Source organism: Myiozetetes cayanensis, unplaced genomic scaffold (genome assembly GCF_022539395.1).
Source record: "Myiozetetes cayanensis isolate MyiCay16 unplaced genomic scaffold, myiCay2020 scf1, whole genome shotgun sequence".
Lineage (NCBI taxonomy): Eukaryota > Metazoa > Chordata > Aves > Passeriformes > Tyrannidae > Myiozetetes > Myiozetetes cayanensis.
This window is the reverse complement of record NW_026086604.1, coordinates 38,011,890-38,034,438: the sequence shown is the minus strand read 5'-3', so window position 1 is coordinate 38,034,438 and position 22,549 is coordinate 38,011,890. Positions and strand designations below refer to the sequence as shown.

General features: G+C 42.1%; 2 protein-coding genes across 2 annotated transcripts in view; both read left to right on the top strand.

Annotated features, from left to right (window-relative positions):
• Nucleotides 1-6,907, top strand: part of RP1 (RP1 axonemal microtubule associated) — a 171,464-nt gene extending 164,557 nt beyond the window's left edge. The window contains exons 58-59 of the mRNA XM_050322391.1: nucleotides 3,365-3,436; nucleotides 6,119-6,907. Coding sequence (XP_050178348.1) covers nucleotides 3,365-3,436; nucleotides 6,119-6,173 — 127 coding nt within the window. The 3' untranslated portion in view covers nucleotides 6,174-6,907. The remainder of the gene's footprint in view (nucleotides 1-3,364; nucleotides 3,437-6,118) is intronic.
• Nucleotides 6,908-15,660: 8,753 nt separating this feature from the next.
• Nucleotides 15,661-22,549, top strand: part of XKR4 (XK related 4) — a 231,822-nt gene continuing 224,933 nt past the window's right edge. The window contains exon 1 of the mRNA XM_050322424.1: nucleotides 15,661-16,580. Coding sequence (XP_050178381.1) covers nucleotides 15,742-16,580 — 839 coding nt within the window. The 5' untranslated portion in view covers nucleotides 15,661-15,741. The remainder of the gene's footprint in view (nucleotides 16,581-22,549) is intronic.

The following is a 22,549-nucleotide window of genomic DNA, read 5'->3' as shown; positions in this document are numbered from 1 at the left end:
GACCAGGTCTTGCCCTGATGTTAGGTGACGATGTGCCTATAGTGTGTAACCACACATGATGATGGAAAATGTTTCGATGTACAGTGTTTTACATGCAACCTCTAAAACCTGAATTTTACATAAAAATTAAGTGGGAGACTACAGCATATAATCTTTTGAGTTTATATTTGTCCCAGTTTAAATGAGACAAGGGTCTTTTGCTGAGGATGGGTTAGGAGAAAAGACCCAAACTTCTCTTTCTAAGCAATTATAAATCCAAAATTAAGAGGCTTCGATTGAAGGAAAACAAATTATGGAAAAGGGAAAAATAACAGCCCTTTATTAAAAGGTATGTGTGTATTAACAGAAACAGGGAAAAAAACCCAAGTAAAACAACCAAGCAATACTCCTATACCCACCAATAATCCCCTTCAAGAACAAAACCGATAAACCGGCAAAAGGAAAATTAAACAGTTCAATGTTTGCACCCTTTGGTGCAATTCCAACCACAGTCAGCAGGGGGTGCCGTCGGGTCACTGGAGATGCAAAACTTGTAGTGTTCTATAGTAGTCACCAGGTGGCGCTGTTGGATCACTGGAGGAGCAGAACTTGTAATGTCCAGTGCCCGTCACCAGGCGTCGCTGTGAGATCCCTGGTTGCCGCCATGTGGTTTGGGGGAAGGGAAAAACAACACCCCCAGGGTATATTGGAGAAAAAACAAAAAAAACCCTCAATTCCCCTTCCCTTCCCACACTGGGAAAAGGGGGGGAAGGAGGGAAAGCAAATAAACTAAACAAAACAAAACAAAACAAAACAAAAAGCAATAAAACAGAAAGTCCTCCCAGTGGAAGAAAACGCACCATCTTCAACTAGTTAGAATCCATCTCAGGCAAAAACTGCAGCTGGCAATGACTCAGGGCAAAAAAAAAACAGCAGCGAGCTTCTCCTCCGAGGACATGTCCTGCCATCCCCAGCCCCAGCCACATACCATAGACCAGCCCCCCAGGTCCTCCCACTTCGTTGCCCAGGAGACAAGAGAAAAAAGTAAAGTAAAAGTCCTTATCTTCCATTGTCTCCTAGGAGACTAATGTCCAGCCATCAACCATGGGGCTAGGTCTTTTGTATTCTAAGTGCTTACCTTGATAACCAGGGGGGAAGGTAGAAAATTCTTCACTTGGCTTATGAGAGCTAGCTAAAACCATGACAATATTTAACTGTGATAAAAACTCCTAGGAATATACAGATATCAGATGCATACAGATATACAGAGATATAGAAATACATAAACTGAATTTGCAGGCAATGTAGAACTTGAGTCAAAGAGGTCTGACTGTGTTGAGATACTCTAGTCAGGTGAAATTTGCTTAACTCATCTCAAAGAAACACGTTTAATAAAATCTGATTAATCTAAGTTCATGGTGCATTATATAGTGGTAAAGGTTTATCATTTCCCGGATGAACCAAGCAAAATTTTGCAAATAGCAGTTCTTTTTTGGAAAAAGTTGAACAGGTTTGTTTTTTTTCCTAACTACCCAGTCATGTTGTATATGTCATGTTGTTGAAAACTCAAACAGAAAAATCACCAAACCTGTTGAGATACCTATAATAAATAAAATCCTTATGCTGACTTTCATCCTGCCGTGCATGCACACAATTCAGTTTAGGACTGATTCCCAGTGTGGGAAGGGAACTCTACACTGGCAGACTTCTGGCACTCTGAGAGTTACATAGAAGTCTGCAGGGGAAATAATAGGTTGAATTTTTATTTCCTGGATCCTGAACTATCAACAAAATTATTATCTTTTCTCACTGTGCCCTGATCAACATCACGTAGCTGCTAATACTACCTTCCTAGCACAGCTGCTGTGTGTCAATTCATCTTACAAACATGACTACCTTCCTCTAAATTTTTCTGTGAAATTATTTCCAAGTGTCTCTTGTCACATCAGCTGTTACCTTCACAATCTTCCTCAAATGTAACAGCTCTTTGAAATGTTTCATCTGTTTACTAATATTTCCTAGATGCCTCTAGATTTCTCCATACTTGGATATTTCAGAGAGGTCGGTTGGAGTTTTATCAACAAAGGAGGAAGCACTAGATTTTAATCTTTTCAGGAGAACAAACATGCCTTTATGTTCTTTTGTAAAGTGCTGTGTAAATTTGAGAGACTGTAAATTTTTATTGCTGATAATCCTGACTCTGAATTAGAGATTTCATGAAAGGTCATATATTCCAAGTAGAGTCTATGATATATTAAACCATTCACAAGATTTCATTAAAGGAGTTCCAAAAGTACTTCACAATATCAGTAAATGAATCTTGTGAATTGAAGATGGAAAACCTAGACAAGTTCGTGGTCTAGTTATACCAACTATTTTTTTGAAAATGCCAAAGAAAAATGAGAAAAGTTGCAATGCATTTACATTTTATCCAAATTGAAACAATTTACAAATATTTTCACATTACATTTTTAGCCTACTTACAAATAAAAATATTTTTATTGGTTTTAGCCTATTTAGAACTTTGTCCAAATATTTGAAAACCAAATTAATTTCATAGAATATAGTTCTTTATCTCTAGGGCACGCAAAGAATGCCAAAAGGTAATCAGCTAATAACAGTATAATCCTAATGAGTTTCAAAATATTGTCATTAAGTATTTACCTTGGCAAACACAACTAAAGATATCAGCAAAAACATTGTATGTATATGTAAAAGTTTCAGGTTTAAAATCTTAATATTTTAATATTCAATGAAATAAAATTCTATATCACAAGAATGAAGGTATTTTTCACACAGTAAAATAGGAGATTACAGTATAATATTCAATACATTATTAAAGCTGAAACAGATGTGAGTGTTGGCCTAAATGGAGATGCTACTCTGAATCACGGCTACTGTAGAGATAGATTTATGAGGAGAATTCAGATTCACCACTTGGTTTATATACATATCAATATATTAATTAGAAGGAAGTAGTAGAATGCCCACCAGAGGTGCATTTTGAGTACATTTCTGAGTACAAAAAAGGGCAAAATGAGTTTTCAAGAACGTATTCAATATTACCATGCACTGTTTCATTTGTCTTACTGCCTGTTCTGTTCAACATGGAAACATAAGTTAAGTTGTAACAAAAATCTTCCATTACATTTTATTTTCTTGGATGCTCTTCAAAAGCATCAAAGACCTTCCCTGTAAAACTGGGGAGAAGTCGGTAGTAATTTGAATCATCTAAATTTCAGTTTTATGATTGATGTTGAATACACTTGGAAGTACTGAACCATACAGGGTTTGGAAATGAAATTAGAAACACTTCTTATGCTCTGTTTGTGTTTGGATTATATTAGATTTGTTCTTTTTTTTTTTTTTTCCCCTGTACAGCAAGTGGTTGGTTTCTGGAAAAAGTGGAAATCACAGATGCATCTAGAAATTCAGTGTATTGCTTCTACTGTAACAGGTCAGTAGATCAGTCCATCATCACTCTGTACACACTGTTTTCTTTTCCACAAGAATTAGGAGTAGTCTTTTTAGTCCCTCAGTTGGTTCTCTTCTGGTTTTCTAAAACACCATACCACATTCCTATCAGTCCATCGCCAATGACTTTTGAACCATTTGGCCAATTTCAAACTAATTTGTTAGAAGAATTGTTAGAAGAAGACGCTATATTTTTCCAAGAAATTAAAACTGAATGACTGCAGAAGGGAGAGACACAGTTTAGGGCCTTTGCCAAAAGAAGGCATTTGTATGTATTTTCAAAAAGTAGAAGGTGTCTGGTGAACTATTATATACAAGCATTAGAGCATATGTGGCTCTGACAAAGATATCATGGGTAAGAAAACAGGCAGGAGAGGGAATCAGAAAGGAGGATGGTAGGATATGGCAGTAGAGATAAAAAAAATGGAGAAAAAGGAGTGTATTTTAAAGAGAAGAAAAGCAACATTAAAACATTAAAATCATTCTCTTTCTGGGTTTGCTTACTATGGGTCTGAGGTATATCCAACAAATAGGATAGAAACAAAAGAAAGCTTTATATAATGTGAGGTAGGAGGATAATGATATAAATTTCTAAATTTATTTGGATTCTGGAGTACTGGTGTAAAGGGCTTCTAATGTACAAAAAGAAGATGCACTTTAGTCTGCATCAAACTGAAACAGTACAGTTTCAAAAGTTGGAAATTAAATTGAAGGGTATATTTGGAGTGATTGTTCACTACAGTATACAGTTCCTAGTTTGAAGAATTTCAGAATAAGCAACTGAAGCAAACATATTCATGTCTTCCTAAGTGGAAATCAGCTTTTTAATGCATCTGGAGAACACATAAGTGTGAAAATTTACAAGTTCCTTGTATCTAGAGAGAAGAATGTTACCTGGTGGTCTAAAAACAGAAGTAGCAGCCAAGAGTATTTGATTTAACCTTTCCCTAAATATTTCTGTAAACTTAACAATTGAAGGAAGCCAAAGCCCAGCCCTGTATCCAAAAAAGTAACTTTTTTTGGGTTTTGGATTGTCAGTTGTACTCTACAGTCTAAGTCATGAGAATGTGAAGCTGTTACTGACCCTAACAACATTAAACTTCTTCCAACGACATTAAACTTCCCTTCACTTAACTTCCTCCAAACACATATTCAGATACTACCTAGTCTTCCAAATACCTAAATTTAAGTTCGTGGACAGGAACAGAAGTCCTTAAACCACAATGTCACTCAGGTGTGAAACACAATCCATAACAGAATTTTCAGTTGATGCCACTCCACCTCTTTTACTTGTAAGAGTTTTCAGACCACACCAGTCAGAGGAAGATTCTTGAAAAAGATAGCTTGCAACAAACATTTTTTTTTCCAGAGATTTTCTTTCAATTCTAGTTAAAGTATTGTAGTAAAACCACATTTGTGGTATGTGAGAGACCCATTTGGCATAAGAACTCGAATCACATCATTGATGTGGGGGAGTGACAGACAGAGATTGATTCTACGTGCTGCTGACTAGGACATTTAACAGAGGCTTTAGTGGCCTCTTGGTAGGTTAGAGCTGTATGCTTACTTTGATGTAGACCTACTCACCCAAAATGGAAATATTTTAGCAGAAGAGTTTAGGAGGTTAACCCCAGAGCACTGAGTGACCCAGAGGCTCTGAGGCACTCCTAAAATACAGGAAATTGTACATGTCCCTCTTCCAACTGAGACATGGAGCTCATCATCAGGCCTACCACTTAAATGGAGAATGGTTCATTCTCTCATCAAAAGACTCATCTGGTACAAGTGATGTCCCTAAAAGACATTCATCACTGAGAAACCCAGATCCTTTGCTAACCCATCTAAATGACTGTTGGCTATCCTACACATCACACTTTTCCCAGGCTCTGTGACTTCCATATGCAATTTTAGCTGTCAAAATTAGTTGTGTTTTAGCCTGGAAGTGTTTAGCTTCAGCCATATCTCCCAGACGTTGAAAGGTACAACTTCAGATGTGAGCTACATTAATGCCATACTTAATGTCTGGGAATCCCTCCCATACTAGCTCCTTGGTCGATATCACATTAGGTAGACTTTATAAACCTTCCAAAAGAGTTAGAAGCTTTTTAACTCTCTTTAGAAACTAATCCCACTGTATCCATGGTTCCAGTTAACACCAGTCTACCTGGGCTTTGGAATCAGGCTTATTTGCCATATAATCAACAGTAAAACCTCCATAGGCTTTTACAGAGTAAGGATTGAGCCCACCATGCAACTCAGTATTTTGTGAATCAACAAAGAGCCATGAGAAATAAATAGTCACTGGAAGGGAATACTAGAGCAATAATCTGCTATCACAGAACGGGTTTCCTTACTCTAAATTTTATGTCACTCTTTGAAGTGAACTACAGGTTTCTTAAATGACCAAAAAATAAAATGAATGTATATTTCATAAATATACCCATAAAGTTAATTACACTTTTAAATTACATATATAAGGATACTAAAACAAAAACTTAAAAAAAAAAATCACTTTTTTTTTCAGGTTGGTTTCTGCTTCTGTATAAACCAATGTAAAAGCTCTCCTAGAAAATCAAAGGTGCAGAAACGGGCTCTCTCAAGTTGTCTGTTTATTAAGTTTTACATATGTTGTGTTCATGACAGGTTTTTATGTTTTTCCCTTAAGGTGGCTTTCTGAAGATGAAAGTGATGGCCTCACCACAGTGCAACTTTATCCATAGCTGCTTGGTTCCTGATTATTTCTGAGTGTGTTGCTTCTCCAAATTCGTGCTGATTTGATTTGATTGTATTTTATAACTCTGAAGGTATTGTAATTTTTGTGCAGAAATGTCAAAACAATGAGTTAAAAACATCACAGTAAATTAAACATGTCTAATGTGAACACAGAATTCTGATCCTACTGGAGATGCCCAAAAGCTTTGCATGACTGAAATTTAGATAGCAGAAATTTAAATATATAACATGGACTTGATCTGAGCAATTATAGTGGTAGACATATGTAGTAACATACTCAAATATTTTTGTTTCAGCAATAATTTGTGGGTAAGTTAAGTTTAGCTCTTGTATCAAATCTGTCAGTATTTACTAATTTGATGAATCTTTTTCAATTTCAACATTTATTAAAATTTAGATTTTCTCTAAATCGTTTTCCAAACAAATTGCACAATGCTTCAGCCTTACCATATATTGCTGCTCTTTTCTATAAGACCATAACAGAGAGTAATAAAGACCTTGTTATTTAGGAGTTCACCCTGTGTTGGTAAGCCTCTCACTGATGTTGATTGTAAAATCTTGTAGCTGAGACAGAAACTCAGCTGTGAACCTTTAGATCCAAAAATGTTTTAAGAGAGGCTGTTATCAGCAACACTGCAATAGCTTACTGGCAGGCTTAGGCAGCTCCCTGCTCAGCTCAAGGACTTTTGCAGTTCCTGTCCTTAGCCATCTAACTGGCTTTGCAATGTGAATGCCTTTACTTCAACGAAAAAAAAAAAAAAAAAAAAAAAAAAAAAAAAAAAAAAGAGAACAATTATTTTTGCAAATGCACAATAAAATAGTAACATGTTTAGCTATAAATGCACAAATTAATGTTTGGTTTGGTAGGTTTTGATATGGCCAGAATTGACTCAGGAAGAGTTTAGGATCCAGACAAGTCTGAACTGAAATCATGACTTGCATATCACCAGAAGTTTCATGCATGTGATCAAAATACAAATATTGTATTTAAGCTACATAGGGCATCCCTCTGTTAATCAAAGGCTTCACCTTTGTACTTCCAAAATCTAAAATCTTTATGAAGCTCTGAAATTTAGACCTGTTTCATTCTCAAGATTCCATCATGTTCTGTAGCAGCAATGTGCTTTCTATAATTACAAGAATTAAATGAGTTTCTAATCTGTGTTGATGAAACATTGTCTGGTTGTCTTTTTAATATGTTTAATGTTTATTTACTCACATTATTCTGTGAAATGAGGATGCTTGAAATCTGTATGTGTGTGGAGATCTCAGTTGTTACTTTGACACAAAAATTAATAAATGCATATAATTGGTCTTGATATGTAATATCATTTTATCTACCTCTACCTACCTATGTCATCAAAAGGTGTAAGGTGTGGATGTGGTCAGTGTGAGCAATGGAAAAGATTTAATTTCTTCTAAAAGTGCTTTTTTTCTTTTTCTTTCTCACACTGCTACCATGCTCTCTGGAATGGACTTGAAATTGTATCCCCAGAGTGCACAGTTCACTTACTTAGTATCAGTATTCATTACACTGAATCACTTCGTTGTGATCTATTATGTGATTTGTTTCATTATTATGTCTTTCATTAATAGTTTGTAATACTAGCTCTCTTTGATGTCATTTCTGATTTATCAAGTGTAAATGATGCCTTCCTAATCTGTTTTTCATTACTAAGAGTGAATACCCTCCTTCTGCAGCTGCCTTCCATATTTGAAAATTATTTTCTCTACCTATAGGGTGTTTAAATCAGGTTTTTGATTCACTTCCCTTGATCCAGAGCCATGTAAACACCTGTCTACCCCTTCCATTAACAGGACCAGCATAGCAGAGGGCTTCAGTTCAAGAGCATCATGGGTGCTTGCAGGAGATTTCACTTTGGTAGGAAAACCTGAAATACCATATAACCTCCCGTTCAAATCTTTCTTGGAAGACATGCCAGTTAGGATATTTAGCTTGTGACCAGTGCCAAACCCCAAATGTGCTTCTTCCACGTGGTATACAGCGATGTCTGCTGTGTTTGGCACAGAAGTCACTTAGTCTCTGTCCCTTGCCAGTGGGATGATTTTTGGAAAAATTGCTGGGACATTACAGACTTGCCTCCTGGTGTGCACACTGCTGTTCCTACACAGCAAGGGTGCTGCCCTGTCTTTTTCCTCCCAGCACCCTTCCCTGGCCTATGGAGAGCCTGGGCATATATTGACACCACTGATGCCTCTGTGGGGAACAGAGATACAGCATGGAAAAGAGTCTGCCTGGGTAAACAAGAAACCCATGAATCTGGCACACAAAGAAGTCTTGGAAGGAGCAGAAAGAGAATTCAATCAGCTGGAGGAGGCAAGGCTGTAGTGGAGAGAAGGGTTTGTCTTCAACTGCCTCTCCCTGTTGCAACCTGTCCTTGAAGATCTGTGCAACAGGGCAGTGGCTAGAGGATTTTGCTGCTATTGTTGTGATTATCATTATTATTAATTGAATTTTGCACTGCAGAGAAAGCCTGGAGCTGGGGCTAAAATATATATACCCTGAAGATCATAATATAGATTCTTAGACAAAACAGAGTCTGAAAGTGGCCATTAAAGGTCCAGTGTTGGTTAACTGCATCTTTTTTCTTCACCCACTTCTCCTGGTATGCTGTTATATATATATATATATATATATATATATATATATATTATTAGGTTGATCTAGGTGACACATTTTTGCCCATTTAAGCCCTTAAGTGTCTTAGTTTCTTTTGCTGATGATGTTAAGGACTTGAAAAAAATATTACAATGCTCTCACTGGCTCATTGGACCACTTAATATTCTCCCAGCAACTCCAAGTACTGCCTTGCTGAAACTTATCATACATAAGAAAGGATTCCTTTCTTTTAAGTACATATAAGCAGTTATATTGCATCTATCCATCCTGTAGTTTGTCAGTTGTGGAAATGGCATGAGAATAAGAAAAAAGGAAGTAGTACCAAGTTCCCCTTTGAGTTTCTTTAGATGTCTTGGATAGATACCATGTAGTCCTCCATTGTTAGTATTTATAAATGTCTTTGCAAATATAAACAGCCTCTGCTGTCCTATCAGTTTGAAATGTTCTTTTGCTCTTCTCCACAAAGAAAGGCAGCAGACCGGAAAAGTCCATAAAATCCTCTGTACTGAACAGTGCAAAGCAGTGTCATAACTTCTGTGCTGATTGAATGTTTGTCTTACAATCATTTTGCTTGCCTTGAAAATTCATTTTAAACAGGTGAATCAAAAAGGGGAAAGAAAAGGGGACTTTTAATTTTCTTATTCAAACTTTTGAAAAGTCTTAATTACATCTTACAGTGTCAGAGGGTATGTGAATATCCCTTTAGGCATTCCATAAATGCTTTTCCCGTTTATCATAAAAAGTAATATACTTGCTTGTTGGTTGGTTTCTGCACGCAGAATGACAGTGAAAGTGTTGTCAGCATTGTACAAAGTTTGCTTCCTTGATGTCTTCCTATATGTCTATGTCTTCTTCTATCATTCCATATATATTTAGGTCTGTCTTTGATTATGTCACTTGAAAGGTGACTGGAATCCATTTCTAAATAACAAATGTAAATTTAAGAAATCCTGAGTTAAATCTCTCAAAAACTCTGAGAAATAATTTCTTCTTTCATAAGTAATATTAAAATCCATATGCTGTCATCAAAGCACGGCTATTCTCTGTCTGCTTAAACCTGGAATCTATCTATCTATCTATCTATCTATCTATCTATCTATCTAGAGTGTGCAGTTGAATGTATTTACATATTTCTAATGTTTAGACATTCTGGAAATATAATAAAAGAAACTACGGCCCCAATTCACCATGAAGTTTAAGTATGTGCCTAAAATGTAAGTATATGCCTAAAACATAAGCGTATAATCCGTCCCACTACTTTGATTTACAGTCTTCTTAAATTTAGGTGTGCACCTAAGAACTGCACTACACTGTGTCTCTTTCTTTCCTGATCTCATGTGGTGGGTGCATATGCATTGGCATTTTCACATGAAAATTAAGGCTGAAGAAAAGGGATTTAGGTGTATCAAATACACCTATCAGGATCAGGATGTTATAAAACAAAGTAATTTCAGAAACCATGGGAATATTCCAGTGTAATATTTGTAGTTGCAAAAGTAGGCTAACATATCTACAGACTTGATTCAGCCTTCTTTTTCAATTTTAAAAGTAAGTACCTAGTTTGAAAACTACTTCTATGCAAATCTACTTGTAGACATATAAATAAAATATTCTTAAGCTAAAGCAAGCAAGCAATAGCTGTTTATACTTGTTATGTTTTAAAAATATATAGTATTCTAATATTAATTTTCTAAACAGCATACCAATTTACCAATGTATTTCTGATTTGTGCTTATGTTAATTTGCTGAAATATAGGCTTCATTGAAAGGAAATGTATCCTTCCTTTGCAATGGAGTATCTCTGTTATCAGAGCATACAGTGGCATGTGCCTGTTGTGAATGAAGCTAGCTGGGCAAAAAGGCAATTAAGTACTTCAGTGCATAAATATTAAACATACAGCCTATAGTACAACTTCCACTGACACATGCATGTACAGTTTAAACATGAATCTATTGAAAGCACCTAAAAACTCCAAACATTTTGGAGAATAGCTCTTACTTGGTGCTCCTGAGAAATTGATTTAATGTGCGTGTGTTCCTGAGGGCACTGTTTTAACATGGAAAACTAGTTAAAGCCAGATCTATGGAAGACATAGCAGCGAGACTATGGCTGAGTGAATGAGAAAACAAATGTTCATGGGGAGGGGAGGGGAAGGGAGGGGAAGGGAGGAGAGGGGAGGGGAGGAGAGGGGAGGAAGGAAATCTTCTAGCAGATTCACCAGATCTTCTGGAAGACATCTCCAGAGAATTCTTTATGGCTTAGGACTTCATTTATTTCTAAGAGGGGCTGCTCAGGAGCTTTGTTCAGCAGGAGAGACTGACCCATTGCAAGCCCATTGCAAGCCAGGACAGTAGGGTTATGCACAGCTCCTTCATGACACAGAACTAATCCCCAAGGGACTGACAGTAAGAAAGCCAGGCTTTTGTGCTAGAATGGTTCCATAATGTGTCAAATCCAGTACAATGAGCTCATTCTAATGCTTCAGTTAGTCTGAACTAGAAGAAAATGCAGAAACATCAAGTGCTAAACTGCAATTGCCAAAAGTACTGCCAAGCAAAAGAAAATAGATTTTGGAGTCGTTTGGAATGAGTGTATGCAAAAAATTATTAGACCTGTACAGTATACCTATATTCTAATGCAAAATGAGAGATATGCAAGCAAGAGCTTGAGTGTATTTTGAAAAGGCAGTTTGTACAATATAGCTAAAGAAGACTTGGAAAAACATATTAGGAACCCGAAGAGCTAAAAAATACTTTTGAGTAAAGATAAGAGGATTGGAACCCAGAAGCTTATTTCCTGGACATTTAGGTTTCAGTTGATAACGGTCTACAGTAAAAAAACCAAAAAGTCACATAGACAAAAAGTACTCCTAAAGTAGACATAGATTATAAGATATTGTAAGGGGCAAAAAACGGAAACAGCAGTTGTAACTCAGAACAAAAGCAGTGATACCCATAAAAATGTGTGGTTTTTTTGAAGAGAGTTGGAGAAAAAGGAAGCCAAGAATAAAATCTCGTTCAGATAAAAATTACCTTCCCATGAGAACTAAATATACTTTTTTATCTGTACTTGGTTTAGGAAATATGTATTTATTATTTTGTAATTAATAATTTCTCAGATTTAGTGCCAATGTTGGCTAGCTGAATGCATGCTGCTTTGTACATTGTGTATATACAAACCCTTCTGGCCTTGATACAGCTCCAAAGAAGTTATGCCAGCTTAACAAAGAGGAAATCTGGTTCTCCTATTATTATTATTATTATTATTATTATTATTATTATTATTATTATTTGGGATGCTTTTTATTTGTTATCTTTAAAGTGAGAAAACAAAACAGAAGACATTCCTCTTATCGAGTATCAAACTGCCTTTAATTTAAGTGTTCATCTAATGCACTGTCTTCATTTAACAGACAGTTATTGTTAACATGAAAATGAGTGGGAAATATTATTTCCCTATCAAATGCAACAGTAGCTGAATCTAAGGATGGGAGGGGAGGTGGAGAGGGAACAGAAAAATATAGGAAAGGATGTGTAAAATCTCTCCACCCCAGTGAAATATCTGGCAAACTGAATACCTTTCAGATTTACAGGTCTGAACCCACTGTGATGAACTGGAGTCTTCCTGGAAGATGGATCAATTTTACCCTTTAGTGAAGTGGTTCAGGGCAAACATACCAGAAAATTTGCCCCACATAAGGAGCAGGGAGAGGAGGATGTCAGGACACTTGGCCCCAGCAGTTACCTCCTCCAAGCTAGCAAGCAGTGGATTTCTTAAATGTCTACTGCATTGCTCAGAGGCACCTTCTGCCCTTTTAGGAAGTTGGACCTCAATCTTCTCCATTTTATTCTATCCATCTTAAATCTGACACATTTGAGCAACTCTCTTACCCCACCTTCAGCCCAAGCAATTTAGGTTAGGATTTCAGTTCTAGGAGTGCAGTTGTTCCCTCACTCTCACCCATGTATCACACTATAACCTCCATTATAAATTTGTGGCATCTTTTGGACCTGCATATATCAAACAGACTCAATTAGAGTAACTTAAAGTGCACACTATACCATTTTATTAAAGATGTAACTTTAAACTCTGGGGATACTGTATAGCACCTTCCAGTACCTAAAGGGGCCAAGAAGAAAGCTGGAGAGAGACTTTTTGCAAGGGCATGTAGTGATAGGGTAAGAGGTAATGGCTTTGAACTGACAGAGGGCAGGTTTAGATTACATGTTAGGAAAAAAGTTGTTTACTGTGAGGGTGGTGAGACACCGGAACAGGCTACCCCCAGAAGTTGTGCATGCCCCAACCCTGGAAGTGTCCAAGGTCAGGCTGGACGAGGCTTTGAACAACCTGGTGAATTGAAAGGTGTCCCTGCCCATGGCAGTGGATTTGAACCAGGTTATCTTTAAGGTCCCTTCAAACCCAAACCATTCTATGAAACAGAATAATGATGGAAACTTGTTCATATATATAAGCCATAAACTTACTGCTAAATTAGCTTTGTTATTAAGCACCTTCTCTGTGGACAAGGTGGTCCTGGAATCATAGAAGGAATCATAGAATAGTTTGGGTTGAAAGGAATCTTAAGTGAATGTACTGTATTATATGTAGCTGCTGACCAAATTATGAAAAGATATCTTCAGAAAGAAGCGATTTGCATTACAAGTCTAAGGTAAGAAAGATCATATGGATTGTAGTGAGAATAAAATATGGGGTTCCAAAAGGAATTAATTTATACCATTGTAACAGAGATTGGACAGTAAATGTGTATTATTTGAGAACCACTATGTGACAATGTAGTTAAAGACTCTTGTGTGATAACATGCAAAATAACTAACCAAATTAGTTTCACGTATGGTCTTCATCCTCCCAAGTTTGATTTTTGTGTGCTCAGCACTCTTTGAATAATACTGTAATGCATGCTGCAGTCTTTTCCTGAAATGTGCAGTATATATCAGTAAAAGCTAATTTCCTAAAGGCAATTTTATACTTACCACGTACATTTAAGAGTTAGAAGACAGATTTTTCAGCTGTCCATATGACTTCTTCTGTTTAATTAATGAACTTAGAGGGACTATATTTAGTCACATAGCTAAACGTAACACTGCCCTATCACAGTCTCAGTGCCATTCCTATTAACATATTTCACCAACGTGTTTGAACTCTCTCACTGCTCTATTTTAAGAAGGGAGAAAGCATGCTTATAAAATATTCCAGAGGTTTAAAAAAAAAAATAAAAATGTGAAGAGGTCAGTTAGTTGCTCATCCCGTATGGTTAGAGGTGTGCGAGGACAGAGAGGGCAGAAGGGCAGAAGGGCCAAGGGTGGGCGGCAAATGCCTCCCCATTCCGCCAACAGTCCAAGCCCTATGACGCCCGTGTGACTCCCAGAGGCAGGGGGCTGGTGGCCTTCCGTGAGCGGGTAGCTACCGTACACTTGCATCCCTCGCCGGGCTCCGCGGGCGACGGCAGCCGCGGACCGCCTCGGGGGGTCTGTGCTCCTTGGCGGTGAGCGGCCGCCGGGTCCGCCCGGGAGAGCCGCTCCTGGCCTCGGCCGCTCGCCGTCCGAGTTGGGAACTGCCGGTGGGTCGGGTTCTGCTCCTGAAACACGCTGGGTGAGCTGTGAGGAGCGGCCGCGCTCCGTGTGCAGCCGCGGCTGCGGGGAAAGGGGCGGGGAACGGTGAAAGGCATCGTGAGTTCGCCTAGTGAATTTTACGCCTAAAACACGATTTCTCCAGGTGGCGGAATAAAACGGTGTCTCCTCACCTTCCCCCGAACGCCTCTGAGGCAGCGTGAGTCACGGCACAGTGCGAGAGCTGCATCTCGCAACCGCGTTTCACAAAGTTAGGGAGCGGCGGCGGCGCTTCCTACGGGACGGCCGGGACAGCGGCGGGGGCTCAGCGGGACTCGCCGGGCCGGGGGCCACGCGGTGTGGCCGGCGGCTCCCGCTCCGTCGGCCAGGAGTCACGGCTGGGCATCGCTGCCGGGGCTGCCCCCAGTCACCGCCCTGGGGTGGCGGTGGCGGCGGTTTCCCCATCCATTTCGAGGATGCCCGCTCTCAGCGAGAAGCCCAGGGTGTGGGGGCAGCTCTCCTGGCCGCCCCGTCCGCACCCACCCGCGTCCCGCCACTCCTCCCCGCGCCGGCGGGGCAGACGCAACCCAAACTGCTCCGAGGACACCGGAGATCGGCAGCAGAGCCGGAGGCAGCGCCGCGACCTCCTGCTCCAGCGGCCCCGGCCCCGGGGGGTGCCGGCCACACCCCACCCCGCCCCACTCCCTCACCGCCCCTCTCCTCGCCGCCGCCGCGCCCACCTCCCCCGGGCCGGGCGGTAGAGGCACTGCTTCCCCCCGCCGCCGCAGGGCCGTGCTCCGCACCCTCGGGACAGCGCCGAGCCCTCCCTCCCGGCCGCCGAGCGCCCCTTCCCCGCCCCTGCGCCAGTGCCGGTGCCGGTGCCGGGCGGGGGGCGGCGGCAGCGAGGGAAGAGGGATGAGGTCATCCTCTTTCCCGGCGTCAGTCAGCTGGGTGGTGGCGGCGGCGGGTGCGGGCGGAGGCGGGCGGGGAGGCGGGTGCGGGATGCGCTGCTCGGGCAGCGCAGCCCTGCCTGCTCCCGGCTCGAGCGGAGCGCGGCGGCGGCCCCGGCACCGCCGGCCCCCGCGGAGGCGGCGGCGGGGCGGGCGGGCTGAGCGCGGCTCCCCGCAGACAGGCGGCGCTGCGGACGCGGCCGCCGCGGAGGAGCCGCCCGCGGGCGCGGAGCCCGGCGCGGAGCGCGGATAGGGGACGCGGGGAGCGGCGGGTCCGCGGCGGCGGAGGGCGGGAGGCAGGAGTCAGGAGGCGGAGGAGGAGGAGCAGGAGGAGGCGCGGGATAAAGGAGCGCTCGCTGCTCCCTCTCGCTCTCCGGCGGGGCTGAGGGAGGCATCATGGCCGCGAAGTCGGACGGGCGGCGGAAGATGAAGAAGGGTGGCGAGGTGGCGTTCACGCCGCTGCAGAACTCCGAGCACTCGGGCTCCGTGCAGGCGCTGGCCCCGGGGCTGCCCGCCGGCTCCGGGCCGGGCGGCGGCAGCGACGACGACGACGCGCCCGGGGGCGGGTGCTGCAGCAGCGGCGGCGGCAGGGACGGCTCGGGCGGCGGCTCCCGGTGCTGCTGCTGCTGCGGCGGCGGCAGAGGAGGAGACGGCGGAGGGGGCGGCGGCGGGGGCTCCCGGGGCTCGGGCGGGGGCTCGTCCTCCTTGTGCCTGCGGCTGGGCAGGGAGCAGCGGCGCTACTCGCTGTGGGACTGCCTCTGGATCCTGGCCGCTCTGGCCGTGTACTTCGCGGACGTGGGCACCGACATCTGGCTGGCGGTCGACTACTACCTGCGGGGCCAGCGCTGGTGGTTCGGGCTCACCCTATTCTTCGTGCTGCTGGGCTCCCTCTCTGTGCAGGTCTTCAGCTTCCGCTGGTTCGCGCACGACTTCAGCACCGAGGACAGCGCCGCCGCCGCCGCCGGGCACTGCCCCGCCGCCGAGAGCAAGCTGCTGGTGAGCAGCGGCTCCGCGGCCGCGGACATCGACGCCGCTCGCCCCAGCACGCCGCAGCGACAGGCGTCCACCGCCAGCAAGGGCAACGCCACCAACAGCAGCAGCAACAGCAGCAGCAACGCCGCCGGCAGCGGCGCCGCCGGTCCCCGCGCCGGCGGCGGCCGCTCCGCGTCCTGCGCCTTCTGCATCTGGCTCCTGCAGTCGCTCGTCCACATCCTGCAGCTGGGGCAGGTCTGGAGGTGAGGAGCCGGGCGAGGGCGGTGCGAGGGCCGGGGCCTGAGCCCCTCGCCACGGGGGAGCGCTCCCGGCTGCGTGCGGGACCGCGCCCGGCGAGCGCCGCCTGCTCCACCTCCGGGTCCCTCTTCGGGACGCACCGGGCCGTCGGGGGGCTCGGGGCGGCCGGAGCCGCCCCGGGGCTGTGAGCGGCACCGGGCGTGGCGTCTCCTACCCCGCCGAGGGGAGCCCCGCCGGGTCCCTGAGCGCCCTGTGCCGCACGGGCGGCCGCCGCCCCGGGAGGCTCCCGGCTGCCTCCCGCCCGCACAGCGCCAGGTACCCTGAACCTCCTGGGAAACTTGCGCCGGGGGCTCGTAAAATAAAAGAACCGGTAGGGGAAAGGTGCCATACCCCCGTAATGCTCATCTCCTAGTGTCCTCACATGTGGCCAGGACACCGTTGCCGCCAGCTAGCTGGCAACTTCACTGACAGTGAAGAGTTACTTTCTGGTAACACCCGATGCTGTTTTTCGAGATGTACGCATATGCTGAGAGCAGACATCTCCTTGCTATGCATATCCATTTTCTATATATGTGATGTATTAAAAGAATGTCTTCTAAATCAAACTTTTGAGGAGCAGTTCTCAAAAGCATCCACAAAAGACGTACACTGCGTTGTGGAAAGGATGTGCTGAAGTAGGTTGTGGAAGGCACTTACTGCGAAAGGAGATGACATCATAGTTTTCAAAAGTAAACTTCTCCTTCGATTTGATCAAATTTCCAGGAAAGATTCATATGGAGACTGAATGCCCTGCAAATACATTTAGTGCTTCCTGAAAAGTGCAGGGTTCAGAAGGCATAGTGTATAAAGAGCTTAAAACTTTCACATAAAATTTTGGAAGACAGGTGCTGTGTCGAAGGTCATACAGTGGGGCAAATGCACTAAAGCAACAGCTGAAAATAAACTCTCATTGGAGAGTTCAATTTGTTGTTACTCCAAAGTTCTAAGGCTGAAGTTTTTAACATCTGTCTCATCCTTTTGAACAAAGACTGGCTTTTGCTCTGTATTATTGCAGTATCTGGTACCACTCAGTTCTGCTTGTGGCTGTTAAGCATCAGGGAGTCCAAGTGCTGCTAGATAATTGACCAAAGACCTTAGGATGCCATAACTGTCTTTCACTTTCATGAGTATTTCGTTTATTGTGACAAATACAATTTTCTAAACTTGTGAACCTAACTCAAAGTTACATGTGTGCTGAATATGAACTATGACACTACTTGAGAGGGAAGCAGAATTTTGAACAAAAAGTGATGCTTTGTTTTGGATCTTGATTGGTCCTATGCTCCTTTATGGGGTACCTCCACAACTGAACACAAGTTAACACAAGTTAAATTTAGGACTTTGTGATGAGATGGTTTTTATGTGATGTTTAGTCCCCAACCTGCAGAGACAGAAAAGTAGGTACGATGGCTTAAACTGTGTGTAGAAATTCATGTTGATACTGACCCATATAGAAGACAAAACTGTGGATCATGCTGAGCAACACAGAAGAGAGTTTTACAAGGTCTGGTGTCATGGGGAGAACACAAAGAGCAGGGAGGGCTGTGGGTGGAGCAGGGTGGGATCTGATACTGTGCAGCACTTCTGTAAGATGAGGTGTCTGGGATTTAGAGCTCTCTAGCTGCTTGCTTTTTGATGAAGCACAGCCTTTTTTAAAATCCAATTTTCTCCTTGGAAGAGCACCTATTCCTCTATATTTAAAGCTAGCTGAGTCTCTTTTGATCATATGTAGCTTTTATTTGTGTTTTATGTGCAACAATGTAAGAGTACCAGAATATTAGACTGATGAGGCAAGTTAGGACATTGTTTATGGTTTAGCCTGTTATGACTTTTTTTTCCCCAGTGAAACAGAGACATAGAGTTGTTCATCTGTCAGTAACTTTTTAGTATTTATTTGCAGTTTTCCACAAAAATACAAATTGTATGGTAGGTTGTATGCAGTGTTGCATATCAGCACTTCATAATTTATTGAAGTGACTTCATTTTAATTCCCCACATATATTCCTGATAAGGGAGAGCCTTTGAAGACATCTCCAACTAATAATCAGCACCAAAGAGGAGAGGTCATATCAAACCTGAGAAACTCTGTACATAAGCATGGCATCAGAGCTAACATGATCTGTGGAAATTTTCTGGAAAATAGAGTGTCTATTTGAACACTTAGTAGTCCAGAACTTTTTCTCTGCAGTGTAACACTGGCACTGTCTTGAGCAAATAGTTCAAGCTATTCAGGTGGAAGGAGGATCTGAAGTGTTTTCCAGTTGCCCGTGTTTGGAGACTAACTCCTTTGACGCAGCTGAACAGACCATGCTGGCTGTGTGAGCACCACAAGTGCACACAGCACTTGTGTGCTGGGGTCACCATCCCCCCAGTCGACAAAACCCATGTCACCCTTTGTTCTGTGCCTCTCACTGTGTTTTCTCTTAGCTTTCAGTTTTCCCCCTTCTCTTTTTCTTTTGGCCCTGGTTAAAACTCCCCTATGTCTGCATTTAAGTTTTTTGTTACTTATTGCATTGAATTTCCTACAGGGAAAAAATGACAATGAAATGCCTGTCATTTCTCTGTTGACAAGGAACCCTAGTATCAGAGTTCCTTAGTTTTGTGTAAGGGCAAGGATATCAGGGAATGAGGAGAAAGTTTGCTGGTTCCTGATTCTCAAGATACTGAAATTGGTGCTCATTCTGTTTTTATGTGGTGTTTGTTGTCTTTTATCTCCTATTAAAAATGTCCCATTTCCAAAGATTTTTAGGGGAACTGTGTCAACTGCTTATTTAAGGAGGCTATCCTGAGGAATGGAGGGTACAACTGCCAATACCAGCATTCTTAAGGTTCTTGCATTAAATTAAAAAAAAAACAAACAACCACAACCAAAAACAACCCAAACCTGTAAAAATGTGGTTTTCGTAATTAGTTCTGTCAGGATGACTTTTAACAATTTCAAAGCTTTTCCTTTGAGATTAATTTTTTGTTTACATATATACTGAAAGATCATTTAAAATGATTATGTGTTAATTTTAACTAGAATGTGCTAATGGGAAATGAATGAGATCTTTAATGTGGCATGGAACAATGCTGCAAGTAGGCAATCTAAAATTACTAAAACAGTTTTTATTCCTAGAGTGTAAAGAAGGGGAGCTCCAGGAGCAGCTAAGCTGCCAGTCAGTTCTAAAAAAAAATGCAATTTTTTTTTCTTTTGAAATCAGTATAGCTTTTTTCTTTTCCCCACAAAATTTAGAATATTACATTCCTCCTTTCTGAAGGATAAACATTTAATTTTCTTTTTTCTCTGGGGGCTGGATGTTCACAGACTTCCTGATAACACTGTCCTGTTAAAATACCAGTGAAGTCTCTGAGGACCTGCTTGCCACAGCAAAGTGCAGCTACTAGGCCTTTATTGGCACCTAATTTCATGTTAAAATATGATCATTGATGGGATTTTTTCTTCAGAAATAGATACAGACCCATTTCTTTACCAGCAGTTATGCTTTTTACCAATATATGGGCATGGAAGCCACACTATGGAGCCCTGTTCTCCCAGGCATGTGCTGTGAGAGAACTGGCTTACTGTCAGTAGACTCTGGGGAGTTCAAGGAAGATGTAGTGCATGGGGTCTTTGTATTCCATTGAAAGGAAAAAATGAAAGCATGTGCTTTAATTTATAGTCTATAAGGACTATGTAGAGGAATATGGGCCAGTACAATTCAGATAAACTATTACCCTTTGAGCTGGCATGAGAGTATGTAACAACTGCCCTTGAGCATCCCTTTGATTCACTAAGCTTCCCAGGCTTAGCCATGGCTTTCAGATTTTGCAGTGGATAGCAGGACTTGGTGACTGGATGCAAGAGATAATAGCATTCACTTGGTGTCTGTGAAGCTGGTTAATTTCCTTAAAAAAATTTTCTCTGGGTGACGTTTCTTTGGGCTGGCAGGATCAGATAGCCATACTCCTGAAGCTGGGTAAAGGGGTCCTGAGACCCAGCCCTGGGGAGGGGTGTGGGTTGTAGGAAATTTGGTGGACGAGAGGAGGAGACTGGAGGACTGCTGGTGCCCAGCTTGTGGTGTCTGGAAAGCAAGAAGTAGCTCCCTGAGACAATTATTGTGCCTTGAAGCTGGGTGGTGTGAACAGTCTGCCTTGGTGCTTGGAAGTTCCCACAGTATCTGTCATTTTGTCTGAAAGGCTGCAGTCGAAGTGCCTGAAAGGGAACTGTCAAGTTTCTGTAGCCAACAAGGCCAGAGGAAAGGTGAATCATTGGAAAGAGGAGGACTAGAAATTACCCTTTAAAATTATTTCTGGATAGCTGAAATAATACTGAGATGATTAAGTATATCCTTCTCAACAGAGTGGGGGTTTTGAGATTTCTTAGCTATGTGGGAATCCACTTGAAGAAGGAGGAGACACCAAGTTAATTGCTGGCCCTTCCAGGTGGTATTTTCCAGGGCAAGTGCCTGTTCCAAAGTGGGTCTAGTTGCCTGACAAGTGATGCTGTGGTTTAGCTATATCTGTTTATGTAAATTAATAAGAAACCATTATCTCGCTTCTCCTTCCTGATTCTTATTTGGAAAAAAAAATAGTTGGAGCAAGGTTGTAGAGGTGATGCTGGATTCTGAGACCAGGGTGAGTTGCAGTTTCTCTGCTGCCCTGGGGAAGCATTTTTCACAGGTCTGGGTCATCTGCCATACAAATTTCATTGCCTGTGCTCAAAAGCTTCACCTCTTCAATAACTTTATGCTTTTTAGAATTCGGAAAAAAAAAGGAAATGGTGCCTGCCCTGTATACTGCCCTGTATATGAGAAATCCTTACAGCTTCCTCAGGTGCTCATTATTAAACATGACTGGACCCCTAAGATGGAACTGGGAGCAAGGTAGTTCAATTAAGAAAAACATCATCAGTCTTAGCTCGACTCCAGACTTAAATAAGTTCATTTGGTTTTGCACTTTTGCTACATAGTAGTTTTGACACTTTTGTTCAGTAGTAGTGTAGGAGTTCGGTGTAGTTATGTGGTCAATAATTCCAGCTGCCATTGGACTTCACAATAAGATGTGATAATATCTTGATCTGACACCAGTTTTTCTCACTGTTTTGAAATCTGTCAGATAATTTGTCACATGGAGTCCAAATTTATGAATCATAGCCATTTCCTATACACAATTATTGCATATCCTCCCCATCAGTCTCTTAATGTAGCGAAATGCTACCACTCAGCAATACCATATTTCTTTTACTGAGTTACTGCAGTGCTTGACTTAAAGTCCTACTGGCTAACTATTTTTCTTGCTGTATCTTTAGGTCTCAGGAAGGTGATGGGCTCCCAGAAATAGCAATTAAAGTTTTCTTTTTTTTCCCTCTCAGCAGGATTAGAAGGGGCAGCCCACCCTGTGAGTGACCTGACTATATTTAAAGTTTTGCTAATATATTCAGCAGAATAAATATTCAAAATAGTTTGGGGTTTTTTTTTGTCTTCTTTTTCTGAAGACAGTGGTATGCAGATGAAATCTGTGCCTTTCATATTTTTTGGAAACACAAAAGTGAAGCTTTACTATGTTCTTAAAAATCTCTTACAAGTCTGCATACAAATCAGATTTGGTATTCAGTTTATTCTAATAACCTTAGATATGTGTAAAAGATGCTGATGTACTTTAGAAGAAAGATACTGTACTTTAATAATTAACAAGCATTCTCTCTGTGGAGAATATTTATCAGTTACATAAGTTTTCAGATTTTCAAAGGACTGCTTAAGCACTAAAATTTCTGATCACTCAATAGGTCTAGTAGGAAAACTAATATTTTATACACAGAATGCTTTCTAGAAACTTATGTATGAGAAGGATTTATATTTATCTTTTTTCCAAAAAAGTGGAAAATCTGTATGATTTTAAGGGATTGCCTTTCAGAGGATTTCATGTCACCATGTGTAGTTATTATGCAAGAATC